The 27,738-nt window shown below is 29.0% G+C and overlaps 1 protein-coding gene across 4 annotated transcripts in view; it reads left to right on the top strand.

Annotated features, from left to right (window-relative positions):
* Positions 1 to 27,738, top strand: part of LOC129615663 (diacylglycerol kinase theta) — a 133,609-nt gene that overhangs the window by 21,527 nt on the left and 84,344 nt on the right. The window contains exon 9 of one of the 4 annotated variants that reach the window (XM_055530986.1): positions 21,040 to 21,196. The exons of the other annotated variants lie outside the window; for them this stretch is intronic. Coding sequence (XP_055386961.1) covers positions 21,040 to 21,075 — 36 coding nt within the window. The 3' untranslated portion in view covers positions 21,076 to 21,196. Of the gene's footprint in view, positions 1 to 21,039; positions 21,197 to 27,738 lie in introns of those variants that run through there. 4 annotated transcript variants of the gene reach the window in all.

The raw sequence follows: 27,738 nt of genomic DNA, 5'->3' as shown, positions 1-27,738 counted from the left end.
CCTTATTTGGAATCCCTTTTACGCTGTATGTAATCCCTTTAAAATGGAATTTATTTACATTATGAGATTATTAGATTAGTCTTTGAATATAATTTCCATAGCTAATATTTTTAATGTTTATTTAATTTCTTTTAATTTTAATATTTTTTTTAATTTTTTGCAAACAAATTTTGTTTGTTATCAAAAATTTAAACATGAAAACAGGCTACAATGTTGAAGAAAACCAAATGTAAAAGAAGATTAACGGAACCGCACATATCACCTACCGTGGCGGGTACAACGTCATCTTAAGGGGGCCCAACGTAACTTCTTCAAGATAACGATGATCGCGAGAAAAAAGAATCTTTTGGCACATAGAAAACCCGTTTGTCCGGTCCAAGTTTTTCTTTTCATGTTTCCTTAAAATTTATTTTACTATTTGTGAGATAAATACATTACGTTAAATAACTAATTAAAAACTAAAACATAAAATAATATATTATTTTAAGTGTTACGAAATTGCAAACGTAAAATTAAATGTTAAGCAAAATACGGTAACTTGAAATATGTTTTTTTAAAACAAAAAAGAAATTGTTAAAAGTAAAAAAAAAGGAACACATTGATTCAACTTAAAAAAAAATCATTATACTTTCACACCTAGCCAATTAAGCATAAATACACTTGGATATACTGCTTTCTTATCTACTTAATACATACATACATATTTTCCAGAAATATTTTACAGAACAAATAATATTTTAGAAAACAAAATTGACATCACTAACATAAATAGTGTGTGAATTAAAATATATGTACGTTAAATGTAAAATATTAATTAAAAGCCCTCAATTCCGCGTTTTTTCCTTTAACTGCATAGGCACATACATAATATATATGTATATGCAAAACAAAAACAAATTTTATTAATAACATTTTTGAAAAAAAAATCAATATAAAAATGTTTGTAAAACAATTTTACAAACATTTTTGGTTTATATAAAAACCCCATTTTAATTTTGTGAATTAATTATTATGCTCTGTGCGCTAAGACTAGATCCTACAAAATTTATTAGTTATTATATGACCTATAATTGGACACATGGCTAATAATTTTCATGAATCTAACATTATTCTTTTCCCAAGTAATTAAAATTTGTTTTTGAAGTTGTATGACAGCTACCGGAACCAGTACAGCTATTCCATTAAAATTTGTAAAACATATGTAAAGCGTAATTGGGCAAATCTTTGCAAATTTTTATATTAATATCGTTATTAGTTTATGAAATATTTAAAAAAACCACTTTGAGTTGCATAGCAACCACCCGAACCTGTCAAGCTACTCCACCAAAACTTCCGGGATATATGTAACCTACAATAGGACACATGACTGCCAGGAATCTAGCTTCATGTTTTTCCAAATATATAAAATTAGCTGTTGGAGTTGTACGGCGGACGCCCGAACCTGCCAAGACATTGCTATCATTCAGGGGTATATGTAGCCCTATTAAACATCAGGGATATATGTAGCCTATAATTGGACACACGACTACCAAGTTTCATGAATCTGGCTTTTCATGAATCTGGCTAATTTTGAATATTTTTTCAAATATTCAAAATTAGCTTTTGCAGTTTTATAGCAGCTACGCGCACCAGTCAAGCCGTTTCACCAAAACTTTGATATTATAAGGGTATATTAATTTTGTCAAATTTACTGCATTGAACTAAATTTTTGTTATTTATTATAATTATAGGCCAAAATAAAATGCAAAACTATTCCGGTTTACGATAATAGTAAAATTCGTACACTATGCCAAATTTGTTTAGCTTGTCTTTTCTCGACTTTGCCCCCTTCCCAGTTTTATTTTTATGGGACTTAACTTTTCATCTGAAGCCTCAACTTACACAAATTTGCGACTTTCGCATTTTTACATAGTAGGCCACCTTATTAATTTTTCAGAAGAATTCTTTTTTGAAAAGATATGTATAAATCTTCTTAAAAGCTATGAGATTTTCTCCTGAAATTTATGATGAATCTTCTTAAGTTTTAAAGTGAAATTCTACTTATTTTTGTTCGGAATCTTATTGAACGGGTGTAATAAAATGAAAGATAAATACATATATAAAATTTTAATTCAATTTATTTATTTTTAGAACATTTTTTTTACATATAATTTCTTTAATATTTTTACCGACCGCATAGTATATACAAAGGTAGGTTATGTGATGGTACCAAATTTTGAATGTCAAGTTTTCTGTGGGAACGCATTTCTCCATGGTAGGTAGGTGTAGATAAACTATTTTTAGCAACCTATTGATCTGTCGTTCCGTCAGTCCGTTGGTCTGTCGGTCTGTAAATCTACCTGTCTGTCGATCTGTCTATCCGTCTGTGTGTCGGTCTGTGTGCACGTGAATTTTATATTTCCCTTTCCATCAAAATAATATTTGCATAAAAAAAAAACAAAATGTTTTTTTTCTTTTGTTTCTTTTATTTTATATATATTTTAAATACAAAATATTATGCAGCAGTTGACACTTTCTTGTCATTAAATAGACTTTTAATTTATTATAACATAACTTTTATTATGTTAACAGAAATACAATCTTTTAAAATAAAATCATTTTTAATGAAATCTTTAATCTTACAAAACTATTTTTCTTAATTATCGAACAAAGACATTTTTCTTTATCTTAATTATTTTGTAGTCAATTTCTTAAAAACTAATAATCATACTTTTACCACTATCAAGAGTAAACATGTTTTTCCATTTTGTTACTTTGTTTATTTACTTTTTTGTTTGTGGCTGATAGTACTTCAGCATAATTGTTTTTAAAACTTGTTGTCTCTTGATTTTGTTTATTAAAATTATTTTTGGGAGGTATACTTTTACTGTTATCTACAATATCCTTATACATAACTTCTTCCTCCTTTACTTTAGAATTCTCCATAATTCTTCTACAAACTTTATTTTTTATACATTTTATTATAAAAATTTTTATTATAATTGTTAAAATTTTACTACCAATTAATGTGAAAATGCTAAATTTTATTATTTCAGATTTCTTGTTATGCTTTTCTTCTTTTATTTTACTTATATTTTCTTCGTACTTTATAACAAATTCTTCGAATGTTAATTTATCTGTAAAATTATTACTTTGCATATTTAGATAATAAAATCTTTCTTCTATAATTTCTTTGTCATTATTAAATTCTTAATCCAAAATATTTACAGTACAATTATTATAATGTATTAATAAATTACCTCTTAGAAACAGTTTTCTATTGTCACAACTTTGTTTAATTGAAATATTATTAGCATTTTTTACAACAATTGTCTCTTCATCTATTTCAATCATTTCTATTGCTTTACTTTTAATTACTTTACAATTCTTTTGAAAAATGCAATGTTTAGACAGTTTTAATTCATTTATTGTTTTAAGCGGTTCATATTTATATGTTTTATTATTAAATTCAAAAATTGTTTCCATTGGATAATCTATTTCTTTTTTCATTTTATTTGGAATTTTTTTTTTCTTCACTCCTAGTGCATGATATCTATCATGCCCTAGTTTAAATTCCTGTTATATAAAATTATGTTTTTTAATTGAATCAATGTTTTATTAAACTGTTGATTTATTTTTACTTGTTTATTCATATTGGTAATCAGATTATGATTATTAATATCTATACTATTTAAATGTTGTTCAATGTTTTTTCTATCTTCTTCATTTATATTACCGAATAACCATTTCGTTACGCTACCTACTATATTTAATAGTCCTCGTCTTTTTCTATAATGCCTAGGTATAAGTGTATGTACCTTGTTCGTTAAGTCTTTCAGTTCGTTTAACAACAGTTGTTTGTTAATTATGTTTTTATTTTCTATATTTGTTGTCATGTGACTTATTATATTTAAAATTTCATTTGGGTTTATTAAATGTAAAATAATATGTGCTTTCGTTACTACTTTTACCTTGTCCAGTTTTATAGTTGGAAAACCTGTCTCGTCATTAATTTCATGTACCATTAGTCTAGCGTTAATTGGTGTTATTAATAGACACCATATCAACATCGTCACTTTCGTAATCTTTACCTGTAAATTTTAATTGTTTTTTAATATTACTAGGATGTATGTTATCTAATTTTAACTTTCTGTATTTTGGTATATGCTTATGTCTAACCGCTTTGTAGTTTTTAACAAATCCTTCTTTTCTTAATTCCTTATAATCTCTCTTTTTATATTATGTTTTTCCCTAACTTTTTCTTTACTTATTTTCATATTTTCTCTTGCCTTTTCTAAATCTACTTTATGATGTTGTACGTCACTAGGCGTGAATTTTATTGTGGAATGAAATCTATTATTATAAATCCTAACAGCTTGTTGAACTAATCTTTTTATTCCTATATTTTTATTTGTTAGTTTTAAAATTATAATTTTCTCTGCTATAGGATTATGAAACCCTTCTATGCCCGCGTTACCAGTATGACTATTTGGTTTTGTCAAGTGTAATTCTACTTTTTCTTTTTCTAAAAAATCTTTGATCTTGAATTGCCTTGAATTCATTATCTGCTATTATTTTTCCGGATTTTCCTATTTTTGTAAAGTGTTCCTCAAATTTTCCTATAATTGTAATGTGCTTTCTATCATTTAAATCATATGTTGTACCAAATTTTGAAAATTTATCGATGACTGTCAAAAAGCTATTTTTTAATATAACGTATGTATCCATGTGAATGATTTCGTTAATATTTGAGGGGGTTTCAATCTTTGAAAATTTCGGTTTAATTGGTTTTCTATCATATTTCACCTCTTTAGATATATCACATTGGTTAATTACTATTTGAACTTATTCCAATAATTTTGGGTAATATATTTTTAACTTAATTTGGTTATAAGTTTCCTGTATTCCTGAATGCACACTTTCTCTAATATGCTAAAATGAAATCTATTGTCTCTACTTCTGTTTCTATTTCCTGAACTCTATATGAACATCTTATGAATTTTATTGCCTTATTATTTGAAAACATTTCTATTAATTTTATTTGAACTATGTTATATAACCTATCAGATAATTCTGAATATATACCTACTTTTCCTTTTTGCAAACAATTTCTAAATATATCTCCTAACCTTTCAAAATCATGTTCTGCGATGCATATTATTTTTCTTCCTAATATAGTTTCGTGTTCCTTTGTTTTATTATTTGTTAATATTATTTGTGTTTTGCACTTATTTACAATTTCCTCAGAAATTGGGAAGTGTTCAAGGAGTTCTTCCTCAGCTGAATGAATTGTCCCCATTGTTACGTCGTCATCTTCAACATTATATATTCCTAAATCACTAATACTTCTTTCTAATTCTAGTTTTTCTTCATTTTTTACTAATTTATTTTCTTTGTCTGGTTCCATTCTACTAATGAAATTTGCAACTTTATTTTCTTTCCCTTTCAAGTAATTAATTTCAAATTGATACTCTCCTAATTTTAACAACCATCGTTGATGTCTTGATGACATATCTTTACCTTTATATTTAGTGTGCAAGTACTTAATGGGTTGGTGATCCGTCAGCCAACATTATTGCTAAGAACTCTTTGTCTGTAGCAGAGTAATTTTTTTGATGATTATTTAATGTTCTGGATGCGAAACAAACTGGGTGTCCCTCTTGAGACAAATTTGCTCCCATGACATAGTTTGATGCGTCCGTCGTTAACGTGAACATTTTATCGAAATTAGGATATATTAATATAGGGTGACTTGTTATTAAATTTTTTAATTTTTCGAAGGCCTCTACATAATTTGGATCTTTTAAATTAATTCTTGTATCTTTCTTTAAATATTTCGTCATGGGTTGGGCAACTTTTGCGTAGTCCCTAACAAACTTTCTATAATACTCAGTTAAACCTAAAAAACTTTTAATTTGTTTTTGAGTTTTCGGAAGTGCTATTGTTTCTACTATTTTAATTTTTTCTGAATTCGGTTTAATACCTTCTCTTGTTACAATGTGACCTAAAAATTCCGTTTCTCTTTTCATGAAATTACATTTGTCTCCTTGAACTTTTAATTTCTTTTGTCTAAAAATTTTAAATATGTCTGTAATAGCTTTAACATGTTCTTCTAAAGAAGCACTGAATCTTAAAACATCATCAAGATATACTACACAATTTTTGTTTATATGATCCCTAAGAACATAATTTCTTAAGCGTTGAAATGTTGCCGGGGTGTTCTTTAACCCAAATGGTATCCTATTATATTCATAAAGACCATAAGGAGTCACAAAAGCAGTTTTCTTTTTGTCCTCCTCCCTAATAAGTATTTGATGGTATCCTTTAGCTAAATGTAATGTTGTAAAATATTCAGCTTTGCCTTGTTTATCAAGTATAGAATCTATATAAGGCAACGGATATTTATCGTCTACAGTAATTTCATTTAGTTTCCTATAATCTATACAAATTCTACACTTTTTTATTCCTGAATTATCGTTTTTCTTTGGAACTACAATCAACGGACTTGAATATTTAGAATTGCTTTTTCTAATTATACCCTGTGTTTCCATTTCCCTAATTTGTTTCCTGACGTCTTCCTCATGTTTTGGAGGATACCTATATAATTTTGCATTAATTTGTTGGTCAGTAGTCGTTATTATTTCGTGTTTAACTTCAGGAGTACTGGTAAGTATATCTCCCTCCTTCAAAAATATGTCCTCAAATTTTCTTTCAATTTTGTTAACTACTTCAAATTCTTCTTTGTTCAAATGATCAAGTTTGAGATGATCCATTATGTTTTTACCAACGATTTCTAACGCACATATCTGATCGTGCGCACATATCTTCTATTGGGAAGGCTTGTTTTCTTCCAACTAGTCATTGCACCTAACGAAAAACAAAATTCTTCTGGAGTTGGTGTATGTACCTTACTGTTTATTGAATCTTTTTCATTTATAGTCGAATAATGAATTGGAGCTATTTTTACTTCTCTAAAACCTACTACTCTATCGTCTATTATACAAAATGTTGATCTAGTATCAATCGCTGCTAAATATTTTTGTTTATTTATAGTGATCTGTATTATAGGTAGATGTTCCAGGACTAGTTTGTAAAAATCTCTACATGATTTGATTGAATATCTCGCCTATCATTATTTCCTTGTATATTGTCCACTTCCATAGCCTCATCTTGTCTGGTATGATTTTGTCGATATTGACCTGAACTACTATTCTGATTTCTATTGTTATTACTTACGTTATTTCTGTTATATTGGCCTGAATTATTATTATTATTTCGCATAGTATATACAAAGGTAGGTTATGTGATGGTACCAAATTTTGAATGTCAAGTTTTCTGTGGGAACGCATTTCTCCATGGTAGGTAGGTGTAGATAAACTATTTTTAGCAACCTATTGATCTGTCGTTCCGTCAGTCCGTTGGTCTGTCGGTCTGTCGATCTACCTGTCTGTCGATCTGTCTATCCGTCTGTGTGTCGGTCTGTGTGCACGTGAATTTTATATTTCCCTTTCCATCAAAATAATATTTGCATAAAAAAAAAACAAAATGTTTTTTTTCTTTTGTTTCTTTTATTTTATATATATTTTAAATACAAAATATTATGGCAGCAGTTGACACTTTCTTGTCATTAAATAGACTTTTAATTTATTATAACATAACTTTTATTATGTTAACAGAAATACAATCTTTTAAAATACAATCATTTTTAATGAAATCTTTAATCTTACAAAACTATTTTTCTTAATTATCGAACAAAGACATTTTTCTTTATCTTAATTATTTTGTAGTCAATTTCTTAAAAACTAATAATCATACTTTTACCACTATCAAGAGTAAACATGTTTTTCCATTTTGTTACTTTGTTTATTTACTTTTTTGTTTGTGGCTGATAGTACTTCAGCATAATTGTTTTTAAAACTTGTTGACTCTTGATTTTGTTTATTAAAATTATTTTTGGGAGGTATACTTTTACTGTTATCTACAATATCCTTATACATAACTTCTTCCTCCTTTACTTTAGAATTCTCCATAATTCTTCTACAAACTTTATTTTTTATACATTTTATTATAAAAATTTTTATTATAATTGTTAAAATTTTACTACCAATTAATGTGAAAATGCTAAATTTTATTATTTCAGATTTCTTGTTATGCTTTTCTTCTTTTATTTTACTTATATTTTCTTCGTACTTTATAACAAATTCTTCGAATGTTAATTTATCTGTAAAATTATTACTTTGCATATTTAGATAATAAAATCTTTCTTTTATAATTTCTTTGTCATTATTAAATTCTTAATCCAAAATATTTACAGAACAATTATTATAATGTATTAATAAATTACCTCTTAGAAACAGTTTTCTATTGTCACAACTTTGTTTAATTGAAATATTATTAGCATTTTTTACAACAATTGTCTCTTCATCTATTTCAATCATTTCTATTGCTTTATTTTTAATTACTTTACAATTCTTTTGAAAAATGCAATGTTTAGACAGTTTTAATTCATTTATTGTTTTAAGCGGTTCATATTTATATGTTTTATTATTAAATTCAAAAATTGTTTCCATTGGATAATCTATTTCTTTTTTCATTTTATTTGGAATTTTTTTTTTCTTCACTCCTAGTGCATGATATCTATCATGCCCTAGTTTAAATTCCTGTTATATAAAATTATGTTTTTTAATTGAATCAATGTTTTATTAAACTGTTGATTTATTTTTACTTGTTTATTCATATTGGTAATCAGATTATGATTATTAATATCTATACTATTTAAATGTTGTTCAATGTTTTTTCTATCTTCTTCATTTATATTACCAAATAACCATTTCGTTACGCTTCCTACTATATTTAATAGTCCTCGTCTTTTTCTATAATGCCTAGGTATAAGTGTATGTACCTTGTGCGTTAAGTCTTTCAGTTCGTTTAACAACAGTTGTTTGTTAATTATGTTTTTATTTTCTATATTTGTTGTCATGTGACTTATTATATTTAAAATTTCATTTGGGTTTATTAAATGTAAAATAATATGTGTTTTCGTTACTACTTTTACCTTGTCCAGTTTTATAGTTGGAAAACCTGTCTCGTCATTAATTTCATGTACCATTAGTCTAGCGTTAATTGGTGTTATTAATAGACACCATATCAACATCGTCACTTTCGTAATCTTTACCTGTAAATTTTAATTGTTTTTTAATATTACTAGGATGTATGTTATCTAATTTTAACTTTCTGTATTTTGGTATATGCTTATGTCTAACCGCTTTGTAGTTTTTAACAAATCCTTCTTTTCTTAATTCCTTATAATATCTTTTTTTATATTATGTTTTTCCCTAACTTTTTCTTTACTTATTTTCATATTTTCTCTTGCCTTTTCTAAATCTACTTTATGATGTTGTACGTCACTAGGCGTGAATTTTATTGTGGAATGAAATCTATTATTATAAATCCTAACAGCTTGTTGAACTAATCTTTTTATTCCTATATTTTTATTTGTTAGTTTTAAAATTATAATTTTCTCTGCTATAGGATTATGAAACCCTTCTATGCCCGCGTTACCAGTATGACTATTTGGTTTTGTCAAGTGTAATTCTACTTTTTCTTTTTCTAAAAAATCTTTGATCTTGAATTGCCTTGAATTCATTATCTGCTATTATTTTTCCGTATTTTCCTATTTTTGTAAAGTGTTCCTCAAATTTTCCTATAATTGTAATGTGCTTTCTATCATTTAAATCATATGTTGTACCAAATTTTGAAAATTTATCGATGACTGTCAAAAAGCTATTTTTTAATATAACGTATGTATCCATGTGAATGATTTCGTTAATATTTGAGGGGGTTTCAATCTTTGAAAATTTCGGTTTAATTGGTTTTCTATCATATTTCACCTCTTTAGATATATCACATTGGTTAATTACTATTTGAACTTATTCCAATAATTTTGGGTAATATATTTTTAACTTAATTTGGTTATAAGTTTCCTGTATTCCTGAATGCACACTTTCTCTAATATGCTAAAATGAAATCTATTGTCTCTACTTCTGTTTCTATTTCCTCAACTCTATATGAACATCTTATGAATTTTATTGCCTTATTATTTGAAAACATTTCTATTAATTTTATTTGAACTATGTTATATAACCTATCAGATAATTCTGAATATATACCTACTTTTCCTTTTTGCAAACAATTTCTAAATATATCTCCTAACCTTTCAAAATCATGTTCTGCGATGCATATTATTTTTCTTCCTAATATAGTTTCGTGTTCCTTTGTTTTATTATTTGTTAATATTATTTGTGTTTTGCACTTATTTACAATTTCCTCAGAAATTGGGAAGTGTTCAAGGAGTTCTTCCTCAGCTGAATGAATTGTCCCCATTGTTACGTCGTCATCTTCAACATTATATATTCCTAAATCACTAATACTTCTTTCTAATTCTAGTTTTTCTTCATTTTTTACTAATTTATTTTCTTTGTCTGGTTCCATTCTACTAATGAAATCTGCAACTTTATTTTCTTTCCCTTTCAAGTAATCAATTTCAAATTGATACTCTCCTAATTTTAACAACCATCGTTGATGTCTTGATGACATATCTTTACCTTTATATTTAGTGTGCAAGTACTTAATGGGTTGGTGATCCGTCAGCCAACATTATTGCTAAGAACTCTTTGTCTGTAGCAGAGTAATTTTTTTGATGATTATTTAATGTTCTGGATGCGAAACAAACTGGGTGTCCCTCTTGAGACAAATTTGCTCCCATGACATAGCTTGATGCGTCCGTCGTTAACGTGAACATTTTATCGAAATTAGGATATATTAATATAGGGTGACTTGTTATTAAATTTTTTAATTTTTCGAAGGCCTCTACATAATTTGGATCTTTTAAATTAATTCTTGTATCTTTCTTTAAATATTTCGTCATGGGTTGGGCAACTTTTGCGTAGTCCCTAACAAACTTTCTATAATACTCAGTTAAACCTAAAAAACTTTTAATTTGTTTTTGAGTTTTCGGAAGTGCTATTGTTTCTACTATTTTAATTTTTTCTGAATTCGGTTTAATACCTTCTCTTGTTACAATGTGACCTAAAAATTCCGTTTCTCTTTTCATGAAATTACATTTGTCTCCTTGAACTTTTAATTTCTTTTGTCTAAAAATTTTAAATATGTCTGTAATAGCTTTAACATGTTCTTCTAAAGAAGCACTGAATCTTAAAACATCATCAAGATATACTACACAATTTTTGTTTATATGATCCCTAAGAACATAATTTCTTAAGCGTTGAAATGTTGCCGGGGTGTTCTTTAACCCAAATGGTATCCTATTATATTCATAAAGACCATAAGGAGTCACAAAAGCAGTTTTCTTTTTGTCCTCCTCCCTAATAAGTATTTGATGGTATCCTTTAGCTAAATGTAATGTTGTAAAATATTGAGCTTTGCCTTGTTTGTCAAGGCAACGGATATTTATCGTCTACAGTAATTTCATTTAGTTTCCTATAATCTATACAAATTCTACACTTTTGTATTCCTGAATTATCGTTTTTCTTTGGAACTACAATCAACGGACTTGAATATTTAGAATTGCTTTTTCTAATTATACCCTGTGTTTCCATTTCCCTAATTTGTTTCCTGACGTCTTCCTCATGTTTTGGAGGATACCTATATAATTTTGCATTAATTTGTTGGTCAGTAGTCGTTATTATTTCGTGTTTAACTTCAGGAGTACTGGTAAGTATATCTCCCTCCTTCAAAAATATGTCCTCAAATTTTCTTTCAATTTTGTTAACTACTTCAAATTCTTCTTTGTTCAAATGATCAAGTTTGAGATGATCCATTATGTTTTTACCAACGATTTCTAACGCACATATCTGATCGTGCGCACATATCTTCTATTGGGAAGGCTTGTTTTCTTCCAACTAGTCATTGCACCTAACGAAAAACAAAATTCTTCTGGAGTTGGTGTATGTACCTTACTGTTTATTGAATCTTTTTTATTTATAGTCGAATAATGAATTGGAGCTATTTTTACTTCTCTAAAACCTACTACTCTATCGTCTATTATACAAAATGTTGATCTAGTATCAATCGCTGCTAAATATTTTTGTTTATTTATAGTGATCTGTATTATAGGTAGATGTTCCAGGACTAGTTTGTAAAAATCTCTACATGATTTGATTGAATATCTCGCCTATCATTATTTCCTTGTATATTGTCCACTTCCATAGCCTCATCTTGTCTGGTATGATTTTGTCGATATTGACCTGAACTACTATTCTGATTTCTATTGTTATTACTTACGTTATTTCTGTTATATTGGCCTGAATTATTATTATTATTTCTACTGTTATTGTATTGGCCCGAATTGTTAGGGTTATTTCTATTACTTTTATTTTTGACCAAAACTATTATAATTCCTATTATTATTATAATGTCCTGATTGACCTGTATTATTTCTATTCCAATTATTATTATTATGGCTAAAACTATTTCTTCTAACATTTCCTAAATCAAAATTGTTAATTTTTTTTCCGCAATCAAAATTATTCATGTTATTATTTCTAAAATTTGTGTTTTTACTATAATTGTTGGAGCCAGAAAAGCTATGACTATAATTTATATTTATATGTCTTTTATTTCTTTTGTCATTATTGTTAATTACATTTTGTCTCTATTTAAATTCCTCTCAGATACAGCTATCTTCATAAGGTCTTTGCCTCATGATTGTAATAATTTTTCCTAAATCTTTTTCAAAGTATATTTTATCTAGTAAGACTCCTTGAGTCATTTCTTTTGTAGCGTTTACAAGCATACTTCCTACATTGCTTAAGTCTATTGCTATATTGTCACTATAGTATTCTTGTACCTCATCTGACTTATAACTAATATTTTGTAAAATAATTGCTAATTCACTTACCGTATTAGCTCTGATGTTGGTGATCATTTTGTAGATATCTGAGGATTCCATCTCCGGTCGATATCTCATTTTCAATATTAATTTAAGTTGTTCCCAATCTGTTGGGTCCGGCATGTTAATTACACAATCCTTCGCGTCTCCTTGTATCTTCTCATGAAATATTATTCTTGTCATAATTCGTTTTTATTGCTGATTTTTTGTTGTATTGAGATGATACTCTGCGTTGCTTATGAAACTATTTATACTTATTTCTCCTCTCCCCATAAATGCTGACATTTATTGTTTTATATATATTCTCTGTTGACATTAATGGTTCTATTTCTGCATCTGCTTCTATAGTCTGTTCTTCTGTTTTTCCTTCCTTGATTAGGAAAAACTCTAGAGCTTTTTTTAGCTCCTCTATTTGTTTTTGTTGTTCCTGAATTGTCTTTTGCAATTCTGCCATTCTTATTTAATTTTTAATTTTGTCACTAATTTTTGTTAAAAAGTTTTTAGATTTTTTTTTTATTTAAAAATTGTAGTGACTAAAAATTTTTTTTAATATTATCACTGCAATTTTCACTAGTACTTTCTAGCATGTTAAGCTGATTTGTAGCTTTATTACAGTATTTTTATAATAATATAAAGAATTTTGTATTTTTTTAACAAAGTGGTTTCTCCGTTTTTCACTAGTTATTATTTTACACTTTATTATTTTTTTTTATTTTATTTTACTTTACCAGAGTTAATGAAAAGTTCTTTTTAATTTTTTTCACTATTTTCCGATAATAAGTTCGAATCGTAGACTGCGCCAATTTTAGATTTCCCTTTCGGAATTATTATAAAAAAAAATGGTCCCTCCACTTTTGGCAATAACTTTTTACTTATACCCGGAGTACTAACATAATTTCTTATCATAACATAATCTCCTGAAGAATAAATTTTTGATTGTTTTCTAGTCCTATCAAAATATTTCTTATTTGTAGTTTCACTACCTTTTTCCTTAATTTTGTTTAGATCCCTATTTTCAGAGTTAATTTCATTCTCAATAATTTCTTTTACCGAATTGTTAAATTATGCTCTTTGGTTAACTCCAAATAACATTTTACAAGGCGTTGTAGCAATTGACCTATTTACAGTATTATTCAAACTAAATTCAGCTTTATGCAATACATTAAACGTATATTTACGATTACCATTATTAGACAATTTAGCTAACATGGCTATTAAAGTCCTATTTCCACATCTACGTTGACCTGAGGCCCGTTGACCTGAGGCGAACCTGTAGCTATCCTAATGTGTTAAATATTACTCTGACTAACAAAATTTTCGAAATCTTTAACCGAAAAACAATTAACTCTGTCCGAAGTAATGAATCCTGGTCGTGAGTAATTATTAAAATAATTTTCTAAAGAAAATATTACTTCTCTTGCACAAGTCGCTTTAACTGCAAATAATTTGACATATTTCGTAAAAGCATCTATAATCAAGAATATAATATGTTTTTTAGAATGTTTAATATTGCTATCTATTGGACTACAATGATCGATATGTATTGTATCGAAACGTACTTCTGGCTTAGAAATGTAATGAAGAAATCCTTCAACTTTGCCACATTTGGCAGAATAAGTAATACATTTTCATAAGCAATTCGAAACATAAATTTTTATATTTTCCTTTAAATTTAGAAATCAATAATTTCCAAAAATAAGTTCGTTAGTTTTATCAATACCCACATGATCAATATCATCCTGATTAAGACGAATAACATTTTGTTCCATTGCCTTCGCCACGTAAAATAATAACCTGTCTTTGTTTTTTCTATGAATTAATCCATTTCTCACCTCATAAAAATTATTTTCAGAATTTTCTAATTTTTTCTTAATTTTTTGAATATTCGGATCCTTATTTTGGGCTATAGATAAAATTTGTTCAAAAGTATTTTCTTCCAAAACTAAAATATTCGTTGACCTACTAAGGACATCGACGTAACCCATCCTATTTGCTTTACGATGTTCTAAAGAATAATCATAACTTTGTAGCTCAAGAGCCCATGGGGTATTCTACTATTATTTTCTTTGAAAAATTAAAAAAATAGGATGGAATTGAAAAAATTTTTTTATCAGCTTGACGCCGCATTAATACTGCGCCAAAACCTAAGGAACTTGCATCTGTGTGCAACTCCGTTTCCGCGTTAGGATTATAAATACTTAATATACGTGAACTAGTCAAATAAATTTTTAAAATTTCAAATGACTTAATTTTTTTTCTGAAATTGACATCCTTATGAATTAAATCATTAAATGGTTTAGCTACTATTTAAAATTGAGGAATAAATTTACGAAAATAAGAGCATAATCCAACAAAACTATATACATATTTAACATTTGAAGGTACAAATTCCTTATTCGTTGATTGAATTCTACCACAACTAGCAGATTTTCCTAAAAAATTAATGTTTTCCTGAATAAATTTACATTTACTTAAATTAAGTTCTAAATTATTCTCATAATTAAAAGAAATAAATAGATGCTTTTCCTGCTTCAATCATTTGTTTAAAAATTAAGGTGGTGTATCATTGAAACACAGCCGAAGCGTTCTTAAGATTCTCAAACTGCCCCCCGGAGTAATAAAAGTGTGTACTTAATTAAATCCGGATGCATTTGAACGTGATGAAATTCATTCCTTAAGTCCAAAGAAATATAACAACGCTTTCCCCTTAACTCAACAATTTCATCTTCTATTAATGGAATTGGAAGCTTATCCCTAACAGTAATTTTATTTAAAAACCTATAGTCCATACATAACCTAAGTTCGTTGTTTTCCTTTCTGACTAAAAAAATAGGAGAAAAATATTCTGATTCACTTGGTCTAATAATGTTTTGGCTCAATAAATGATTTAAAATTTCTTGTGACTCATAAAATGATTAGCGCCTAGGTAAAGAATAAAATGGTTCGTTTTACAATGAAATGAAATTCCTTAATATATTTTTTATTTATACTTTCATCGACACTTAAATCAATAGACCCTACTTCAGAATTATCCAAATAACCAATTAAATAAAATGATTTAATTTCTTGGTCTATGGCATAAGAGCACAAAATATTAACTGCACATGTCTGCACGTGTAAGCACATGCAATAATAATTAAACACATAATGTTTCAGAATAGTGTTTAGAAGTAATTCATATGATATTTAGATATTGAATTTCATTAGTTTTCCAAATTTTATATTTTCCACAATACTGTTAATTATGAATAATTTTTCCTTTTTCTTCTTTTAATTATTATGTAGAACTCCTATACTTTCTCATTTAGCAGATGCCCAAAACCTGAATTTTTTGTAGGAATAAAATAAAATTAAACGTCTGATTTTCTTCTGAATAATATTTATTTTTTATTATATGAACAATAGTTTTTATTAATTAAAATTTAACACTGGAATTAACTCCACTTGTACTTTAAAATACATACCTAATACATCTTATCTTGTTGCCGACTTATTAACGACCTCTTTAGTTGAACACAAAGTATATCTAATAATAAGTAGTTCGACTCGTTCCATTCCGTGAGTTTTCGTTAAAGTATATCTATTAATACGAGTAAGTAGTTCGACTCGTTCCATTCCATTAGTTTTCGTTTGCATTTTGCTTCCAAATTTTTAAAATATTCCATTTTTATTTCGAAATAGATGGTAATAAGAGTTGTGTAGGCAAGAAAGAAACAAAATATTGTAAATAAACAAGTGTATCAAAAACATTGAACTGAAATAAAATTAAATTAAGCTAGGTAAAAATTTTGTTATTTTTATTTTGATGACAAAAATTTTTTTTTTATTTTTCGTTTCATAAAAGTTAGGTAAAAACGTTCGAATGTATGAAAGTAATAATTATAAATTTAAAATTTCATACTATGTTATACGGTACATATCTATTCAAGGTAGATACACAATATGATGTAATAATATGTATGTACCCCGTTTATATGGCTGCTTCAAGCTTATTATTGTCTATATAAACGTTATTTAACCTGAAGCCGGCTTCACTCAAGTCGCTTACTTGACTAGAAATGTTAATAATGATTCGAAATTTAATAGCTAAACGTCGTTTTTGGGCTTTTTATGCATCGCCGAAATGTAGGCGATGCATAGTTTTTAAGCAATTTATAAAAAAAAATGCCTATTACCGATACGCGTGAGTTACGTATAATACAGTTAGTACAGTTAATACAGTTGCTATGAATGACGCAACGCTTCCTATTATTCAAAATTCTGTAGGAAATAAAACTTTCTCATAAAAACAAATGCAGACACTCCAATTGCAAAATTTGTTATTAGCTATCAGCAAAACTTTTTTTGACACGTTTTTTTGATATCAGCAATTTTAGTCTTAAGAATTATAAAACTTAATTATAAGAATTTTAATTGTAATTCAGTCATAATTAGATACCTTAAGTTTACGGTTAATTTTTCATAAATAAAATAAATCATAAAAAATTAACTTCAAAGTGTTTTAATTATATTAAATTCCAAATTTTTTTTTTTTTAAATTAAATGTAAAAGACATACAAAAGTGGCGCAGCTACGGTAGGATTTTAAAAATTTAAAATAAAAAAGAAAAAAAAAACAATCCAGTGATACGAACCGATAACTAAAAAAAAAAAAAAAATAATAAATTTTTTTTTCACACAAAAAGAGGAGAAGGGTGAAAAATCACGAAAGACACTGCCAGACGAAAGACAGTAGTGTGGAACTTTAATCCACTAAAAAACACCCTCCACAAAATAAACTATAAAACTAGTCGGAAACGACTAACCATTAATTTTGCTCTAACCTTTTTGATTATTTACAAGCTTTTGATCTGGCACAATAGCATACTAAGTACTCATTGTTCCAGATAAAATACTTTAAACTAACTCGAGAGGTTTCGTTCGTTTAAGTCTCCTAAAAAAGTTTTGATTGTCAACCAATCGAGCCGCCTCGATGTTGACATGATTGGATAAACGCATTTTATGATTGGCTGCTTGCTTTTTAATTTCCTCTCTGACACTTAGGATCGTGAGATCCCTGTGTATATCGGCATTACGGACATACCAAGGGGCGTTTACAACGTCTTGTAATACTCTATTTTGAAATCTTTGTATAGATTGGATATAAGTCTGCAAAGCGCAGCCCCATGACTGAATACTGTAAGCCCAGACAGGCTTAAATATTTGATTATATATCAAAACTTTGTTGTATATTGTCAATTTAGAACGCCTTCCCAAAAGCCATTCAAACTTTCTGTATTCCTCCTCTAGTTGAGATCTCTTTTTCTTTATGTGCTCCTTCCATCTGAGCTTCGCGTCCAACGTCATTCCCAAATACTTCGCCGTGTTTGCGGACGAAATCAAGACGCCATTTATTCGAACCGAAAATGAATTGTCAACTTTCCTATTAGTGAAATTTACGTGTATTGACTTCACCTCGTTAAGTTTTATATTTCACTTTCTTGTCCATTTTGAGATGTCATCACTGGCCCTTTGCAATTTTTGTGTAGATTCATTTTCATTTCATCCTATTGCGATAACTGCTGTATCATCAGCAAATGTAGCTGTTGTCACTCCTTCCGATTCAGGAATATCACACGTGTATAGCAAGTATAATATCGTGCCCAATATACTTCCCTGTGGTATCCCCGACTTGATATCCCTAAGCGAAGAGTACTCCTCTTCCTGTTTAACTCGAAATACCCTATTAGTCAGGTAAGATTCGAGCAGGTCAACATACTGCCTTGGTAGTAATCGCCTAAGTTTTTTTATTAATCCACAATGCCAAACCTTAACGAAGGCCTGGGCTACGTCCGAAAAAATGTTAGAAAATATTGTTTTTTCTTTCAGTGAATTTTCTATTATGTCAGTTATTCTATGAATGTGATCTATGGATGAGTGGTTCCGGTGAAAACCAAATTGATGATTCGGGATCAACCTTTTACTTTCAATTAAAGGCTAAAGTCTTCTCAATTAAAGTTTCTCTAGCAGTTTTAAAGTCATCGGCAACAATGAGATTGGTCTATAAGAAGTCGCCCTGCCAGGTTTGTGCAGCATGATTATCTCTACAACTTTCCAAATTTCAAGCACGTAATTGAACCTTATACACGCATTACAAAACATACTGCCTTGGGTAATTCTTTCAAAATATCGGCCGTTATTAGGTCAAATCCTAGGGCCTTTTTAGGCTTAAGAGTCCTGATTTCTTCTATAACATCTCTTTCCTTGACAATTGGAATGGTCACGCTATCCCCAACAAAAGCAGATTCCTGCTTTTTATACAAGCCCTGACTGTCATGCGGGCAGAATATATCGGCCAAATGATCCGCAAACGCATTTGCCTTGTGCTTGTCAGTTTTTGCCCACGCTCCATCTTTGTTTTTAATAGGAGCGAGATGTTTGATAGGTTGCTTCATTTTCTTTGTTGCCCTCCACAGTGAGCAATTGGTTTTCTCACACGCCGTCAAATTTTGAACATAATCAGCAACCGAATCCTCTTTGTATTTTCTAATAAAGCGTCTTAATTGCTGCGATTCACGATTATATATGGTTTTATCAGTAGGATCACGCGTTTGCTACCACCTCTTTCTCGCCCGCCTGCTTCGTCTTACTTTTTCTAGTATATGTGGGGGATAGTTAGCCACATTTTGAATAATTTTAGTAAAGTTGTCGGCCTCCTCATTTATGTGCTGGGTCGTTCTTATTCTTTTGGTTAGATCTATTTGTGGTTCAATCTCTAAGCGAAATCTTGACCAATCTGTAGTTCCATTTGACAGCGCAGGTTTCGCTCATTTCATAACTATATTTTTCTTAAGTTCAAGAATAACCACCGAATGATCAGAGTTAAGATCATAGTTATCATGTACCTCGATGAAATTTTTCGCCATCCGTTTTGTTTCGAAGAAATCTATTAAATCTGGACAATTATTAACATCGGTTGGCCAATACGTTGGCTTCGTAGTAGAGTGAAAAAGGCACCCCGTGCCGCCAATTCCTGTCGTAAATTCTCTTCCTTTAGTTGAAGTATGTCTTGAACCCCAATCAGTGTGCTTGGCGTTAAAGTCACCCCCCAATATAAATCTATCGCCTAGGTCTGTCAAAACGTTTTGAAACATTCCTTCCGTAATTTTAATCTGAGGTGATAATATAAAGCAGCCACTCCAAATTTTTGCTTTGTCGAAGTGATCTGAACCACTGTCATTTATACAGGCATTTTCTTTTATTATTATCGCCGTTCCGCCCTTCGCTATATTTCTAGGGTGGTTCGAGTTGTAAATTCTATAACCTGGAAACCGAATCCAGCTTCTTAAGGTCATATGTGTTTCAGTTACTAGGCACACGTCTATATTCTGTGTATGTAGAAAAATTTCAAGCATGTCCTTTTTATTTGCAATACCATTGCAATTCCATGTTGCTATTTTGAAATTACCTCGTGCCATCATTTACCAGGTCTTTTAGTACTCGATTTTTTCCCTTCGCTCTCTAAAATGCTCAATCTCTAAGAGATTTTTTCCATCATATCTAGCATGTTCAGCATCATATTTCGCATTTTATACAAAACATTCACTTTACTGGCCCTTGTTTTATTGCTCGTGCCATCGTCATCAGTTTTCGTTTGGAGAACGTCTTTATATGTTACATCTTTTGAGACTATTCTCGAGGTTAATTGCCTCGGTGGCCTTTCAGAATTCTTCAAGTTGATGTTGCTGTTCTTATTTCTACGTTTTTGCAGTTTCTTAGCTACAAGGTAACCCCTATAGTTTGCTGGGTGGGCCTCCAAGCAATTGGAACACTTTATTACAGTAATCTTTGGCTTACTACAATCTGATGTTAAGTGGCTGCCTGCACTAAATGTGCAGGCAGCCACTTAACATTGGAACACAATTCGGTTCTCTCTGGCAAAATTTTTGTGTATGCCCATATCTTTGACACCTTTAACACTGCGGAATGGTCCTATCCTTTCGAAGTGCCTCTATCCTAACTTTCGTCCTATTTATGTGATCGATTTCATAAATTTTTTTCATCTCCTCTTCATTTGAGAATGTTAACATAAACAGCGGTAAAAAGTTCACACAAAAATAAAATTAGAAAATTTTTATAGGAACTAAAGCTAAAATTTTTTTCCTTAAATAGAACAAAGGAAATAGTAAAACAAAAATTTTAAAGTGAACAAGCATTTTTATGAAAAGAAACCAAGGTTTTGATCAAAATAGACAAAGCTACAGAAGGTACATTATGGCTCAAGAACAGCAGAACATGATGGACGAAATTGCCAATAGAGGTCAGCAAATTCGACAACTAACAGCTGCCGTTCAACACTACCAGGAGAGAGATGCAACAAATCTAATTACGGAAAAAATTTTAAGGGAAGTCAGATACATGTCAACGTTCACCGGAAGAGGTGATGTTTCAGTAAACTCTTTTATTAGCAGTATCGAGTATTATCTAACGAAGGTAACAGATAATAAACTGAAAAAACTACTGGTGAGGACGATAAATTACGAAAAAAACCAAGATGAAGCGAAGAAGTGTATTATCAATATATCAGAGCCAGATAATTGGAACCCAATCAAATCAACATTAAGGCTCAGATACAAACCTGACGTCGAGCCAGCGGAGATCTACAGACGAATTAACAACATCAGATGTAATTCGGTAAGTGAATTATTAATTATTGTTCAACAAATTAAATATAAAACAGACGAGTTAGAAGTATATTATAAGCAAGATAATTATGTAGATTTAAGCAATGTTAGTTCAATATTAGTAAATACCATAAGAGAAATGTGCCAAGGCACTCTATTGGATAAAATTTATGAAGAAGGATTTTGATAAATAATATTTTCATATTAGAAATCATGAGTAATCGTAGATTCGAAGATACCTGTAATAGAGCAGAGTATCGTAATAATTTTTCAAAAAATAATAATAATAACAACAAAAATTGCAATGCTCGAAATAATGTAAAACAAAGCTGTAGTACTAAGAATGGCAAATTTAATCATTTTAACACTGGTAATAATGAACGGTTCGCTTCGAATAAAAATCCTAGTAATACTAATTATAATTTTGGAAATCATTCTGGTCAATTCAGACAAAATTTCAATAATAACAATTTCTTTAATAAAAATTATTCCAACCCGAGTCGAAACAATAATTCAGGATTTTTCAGACAAAGTAATAAACAACAAAACTTTATTCACAGATCAGGGTATTTTGGAAATAATATAGGCCAATATAATCAAGGTAATAATCTGGTAGAACCAATGGACATAGGCAATATAGACCTAACAATAGTAAGCGTAATTGTGAGTCAGGATATTCTCACCCCTCAACAGGACACCACTAGAAAAAGACAAGACCGATTACAAAACGATACGAACTATAACTATTGCGAGGACGTATCAAATAATATCAATTTTTTTCTAAACTAGCATTGGAAGAATTACCAATAATCGAAATAACAATAGAGAAACAAAAGTTTTTAGCATTAATTGATACAGGCTCAACGCTTAGTATAATTGACGAAAAAGTTAAAGGTTTATCCAAATGCACTGATGAATGGAAAGTGAAGGAACTACCAAACCGTATCTACCAATTTATAATAGGAGCAGATATTTTAAAAAATTTAAATGGCAAAATAAGTCTAGAAGAAGGAAATATTATTCTAAATAATCAATGGATAAAACTTAAAAATAATCCCTATATGTTTAAAGAAATACACAGTCTAGAAGTTGCAGAGCCTAATAATTTAAATTTAAACTTGGATCATTTAAACTCAGAAAAAAAAAACGAAGTAAACAAGTTACTTAAAAACTTTTGTAAATTTTTTTATAAGGAGGGTGATAGGCTTACAAGCACCACGGCTGTCGAACATGAATTTGTCACAACAACTGACCAAGCTATAAATTCAAAACTTTATAGATACCAACCGTACCACGAGGAAGAAGGGCGAAGACAGGTCAAAAAGATGGAAGATCAAGGTATAATCAGGAAAAGTAATTCGAGATATTCCAGTCCCTTAATAGTAGTCCCAAAGAAAGCAGACAACTCAGGCAAAAAGAAGTTCAGAATAGTAGTTGACTATAGGAAACTTAATGAGGTCACCGTGGATAATAAGTTCCCGCTACCAATTTTGCACAAATTGCTAGATGTAATTTTGGACAAATTAGCAAAGGCACAATATTTTACAACGATCGATCTGGCAAAAGGGTACCATCAGATACTTATAAATGAAGAAGATAGGAAGAAAACGGCGTTCGTCACACCTCACGGACTATATGAATTCAATAGAATACCGTTTGGCTTAAAAAAACGCGCCGGCAACTTTCCAGCGAAAATGAATGAAATTCTTAGAGAACATATAAATAAAACATGTGTAGTCTATTTAGACGACATTCTTATATTTAGCACAATAATTCAAGAACATGTTAGAGCGACAAGCGAAATTTTTTCAATTTTAGAACAAAATAACCTTAAAATACAAACAGATAAATGCAATTTTCTGAAAAAAGAGACAGAATTCTTAGGGCACATACTAACGAACGAAGGTCTGAAGCTTAATCCGAACAAAATAAAAGTTATACAAAATTTGGCATTACCAAAAGCGCAAAAGCAAATAAAAAGCTTTTTAGGCCTAACTGGCTATTATAGAAAATTTGCTAAGGACTATGCCAAGGTGGCACAGCCGATAACAAAATATCTTAAAAAGAACATAAGAATTAACATAAATGACCCAAATTACATTATTGCGTTTGAAAAATTTAAAGCTCTAATTACGAGCCAGCCCATATTAAGATTTCCAAACTTTGAAAAACCTTTTGTTGTCACAACAGATGCATCAAACTACGCAATAGGATCCGTATTATCACAGCAAGGACATCCAGTTTGTTTCGCATCTAGAACCTTAAACCACCGCGAGCAAAATTACTCTGCTACGGATATAGAATTCTTAGCAATTATTTGGTCCCTAAATTACTTTCGCCCATATTTGTACGGAAAGAAATTTAAAATACTAACTGACCGCCAACCTATAAAATTCTTACATACTAAATACAAAGGCAAGGATATGTCTCCGAGACACCAATCATTTAATTACTTAAATTAGGCGAGTATCAGTTCGATATAAAATACTTGAAAGGTAAGGAGAACAAGGTAGCAGATTTCTTAAGCCGCATTGAAGTTGGTGAAGAAACAGTAATTGGAAAGGAAACCAATACAGATGAGAAGGTTACAGCAGAAATTACTAACTCGAATAACGTAGAAGATTCATCTGATTTCGAATTAATTAATATGGAAGACGAAAAAGGAAGTGAAACATTAGCTACAGTACATTCAGCCGAAGAAGAGCTATTGTAACACACACCTATCAAAGAAGAAATCGTTAACAAGTACAAAACCCAAATAATAATAACGAATAATAAAACTACAGATTTTGAGACTATATTAGGTAGAAGAATCATTTTTATAGCAGAACACGATTTTCCTAGATTAAAAGAAATATTTAGAGGATATATACAAAAAGGTACAACAGGTATATTTCCAGAATTACATGACGGTAAATACAACGTAGTGCAGGAAAAATTAATAGAGCTATATTCAAACAATAGGAAAGTAAAATTTATAAAAAGTTCGTTTAGGGCACGAGAACTTAGAACAGAAGTGGAAGCTGTAAAACAGATATCACTTTATCACGTAAAAGAAAGTTTTTACTCAGGTATTCAGGAAACCTACCAACAAATCAAAACAAAATATACTACCCAAAATTGCTTGAACTAATACAAATTGTAATAGATCAATGTGAACAAGTTAAGTACGATAGAAATCCAATAAACCCCAAATTTAAATTGACTGAAACACCTACTGACATTAATGATAGAATACATATAGACACCTATGTTATAATGAAACACGTTTTCCTAACCGTAGTAGATAAATTTTCAAAATTCGGTACAGCATATTACTTAACGGATAGGACTAATATTACTATAATAGAACAATTAGAAGGACATTTTAGCAGGGCAGGTAAACCCAAGAAAATTATCGCAGATAATGAATTTAAAACTATCCAGTTGAGGGAATTTTTACAGGAGGAGGGAATAGAACTACACCTTACTAAACCAAATAGACACACTGGAAATGGTGACATTGAAAGATTCCACAATTCCATCGCGGAAATATTTAGAATTCTTAGAATACAAAATAAGGATAAATATGTTAAGAGACTTGTACAACAAGCTATCAGAATTTATAATGAGCGATATCATTCCACAATTAAATTTAAACCATCTGAGGTACAGAATCGTAAAGTAGATTTTGAAAGGGTCAAAACAAACATAGAAACAGATAAAGTTAAAAAAATTAATAAATTAAATGAAAACATAGGCATAAGGAGCAACCAAAGTTCAAAAAGCTTAGACTTGGTAAAATACATATATTCAATATTAAACGACCTCCAAAATTTTCAGGTATGGAAAATATTGACGACGGTCATACTTCTAACAACACCTAGTTTAGCCTCATTGGAAGTTAATACTATAACAACAGAAACTGTTTTTGTAAGCATAAATTTGGACAAAACAGATTTAGTCACAAAAACGGACATTATTGTACACATTATAAACATTCAAGAAATTTACTACACCTTACAAAACATCTCCGAAATTACAAAAAACGTAAATTTAAAATACAGGACAATACTGGAGTCTGAGATTGCTCAATTTATCGTAAAAATTAAAACAATTACACCCAAATAAATGGACTAATAAATGCTTTAGGAACTACATCAAACTGGCTTTTTTGTACAATAGACCAAAAAGTCAGTTTAATGTAGATATCGATCGGCAAAATATAGACAGACAATTAGAATCTTTAACATACACTAGCAACCAGTCAACTTATAATGCTAATGCAGAAGTCAAAATAAATGATCACTTTAATAGTCCAATCAATCAACTAAAGCGATCTAAAGAAAAGGATCGAACTTTATTATTAGAAAGCCTTAACAAAATAGAGGAACCCACTATCCAGCATAACTTTTACATCGAACTAAAATTTAAAATCCAACTTATTAAAGAAAAAATTAATCAAATTCAGGATAATTTAGCCTCAGCCAGGCATGGTATATTCCACACTAATATTCTTACGAATCAGGAAATCCAAAATTACGATATAGATTTTTATAAATTACAATATGTTAGATTCGGAGTAGCTATATTTCAAGAAAATTCATTATTACTTGCTGTTAAAATTCCTAGTAAGATTAAAAATTTTCAATTAAAATTAATAATTCCTTTACCAAATAGTTTGTATAAAGAAATTGATCATGTATAAGAAACAATTTTCAAGTATAATAGTTTAAATGACCATTATGAAGAATCAAAAACATTAAATGAATTAAAATTGATTAAACATTGTACATTTAAAAATGATTGCAAACTTATAAATAATAATATTACAGAAATTATTGAAATTGATGAAGAAACGATTCTAATAAAAAATGCAAAAAATATTGAACTAAATCAAACTTGTGATAATGGAAATCTTGTTCTATCTAAAAATGTACTTATTCATTTAAATAATTGCTCATTAAAAGTATTGGACCATTATTTTTCAAATGTAAGACCAAATCTAAAAGAAAGATTTTACTATCCTATAAGTAAAAATAATGAAAATTTTAAAAAATTCAAAACACAAATTACATTTGATGAAATTGTTCATAATTTTACATTATCATAAAAATGTTTCATATATTTTAATAACTGAAACAATTATAATATTGAGTGTAATAATTTGTTTTGGAGTATTTGCAATATGTAAAAAATTTAAGAAATTTGATATTAATAAAATTCAGAAGAATTCAAGTCTGAACGGGGGAGAAGTTACATACTATAACTGTATTAACTGTAGTACATTTAATACAGTTGCTATGAATGACGCAACACTTCCTGTTATTCTGTGGAAATAATTCTTTCTCATAAAAATAAATGCAGACACTCCAATTACAAAATTTGTCATTAGCTATCAGTAAAACTTTCGCAATACAATTTTTGCCACGTTTTGTTTATATCAGCAATTTTAGTCTTAAGAATTATAAAACTTAATTATAAGAATTTTAATTGTAATTCAGTCATAATTAGATACCATAAGTTTACGGTTGATTTTTCATAAATAAAATAAATCATAAAAATTTAACTTTAAAGTGTTTTAATTATATTAAATTCAAAAAGTGTTTTTTTTTAAATTAAATGTAAAAGACTTACAAAAGTCGTGTATGTATGTATATTCATAAGAAATATTTGTTTTAAATTTTTGAAACAAAATTTAAATAAAAATAAAAAATGCATAGTTCATATTACAATAAATGTAGTGACAATTACTAATTACAAATTTTAAGTTTTTTGTTAATATTATTTGTCTTTTTCAAATTATATACATATAATATGTAAATTACATATATATTTTTTTTTAATAGTCAAATTTTGTTTTAAAATCGCTTCGCTTTTATAATATGGATACATAATTTCTGCCACCTTGTACTGAAGTTACAGAAATAAAACTCCCGCTTTAAAAAATACCTTATAAAAAAAACAGGTAGACATCTATTGCGTATTCTTTCCCTCTTCCAAAAATTCTTATGTGTATAAAAACAAAAACAAGAAGGTTGCTTAACTCTTTTAGTTAAGGGATTTTTTTGTATACAAATTTTGGTGAGTGATTGTATTAGTGACATGATGTGAACGGAGAGTCGAATTACTTATTAATAGATAAACTTTGGTTGAACATACAAAAATAACTATCAATACCTATTTAAACAAGAATATCAGTACATAG

This window comes from Condylostylus longicornis, unplaced genomic scaffold (genome assembly GCF_029603195.1).
Source record: "Condylostylus longicornis isolate FDR11 unplaced genomic scaffold, ASM2960319v2 ptg000143l, whole genome shotgun sequence".
Taxonomy (NCBI): Eukaryota; Metazoa; Arthropoda; class Insecta; order Diptera; family Dolichopodidae; genus Condylostylus; species Condylostylus longicornis.
The sequence above is the reverse complement of the archived record's forward strand: the minus strand, read 5'-3'. Positions and strand labels throughout refer to the sequence as shown.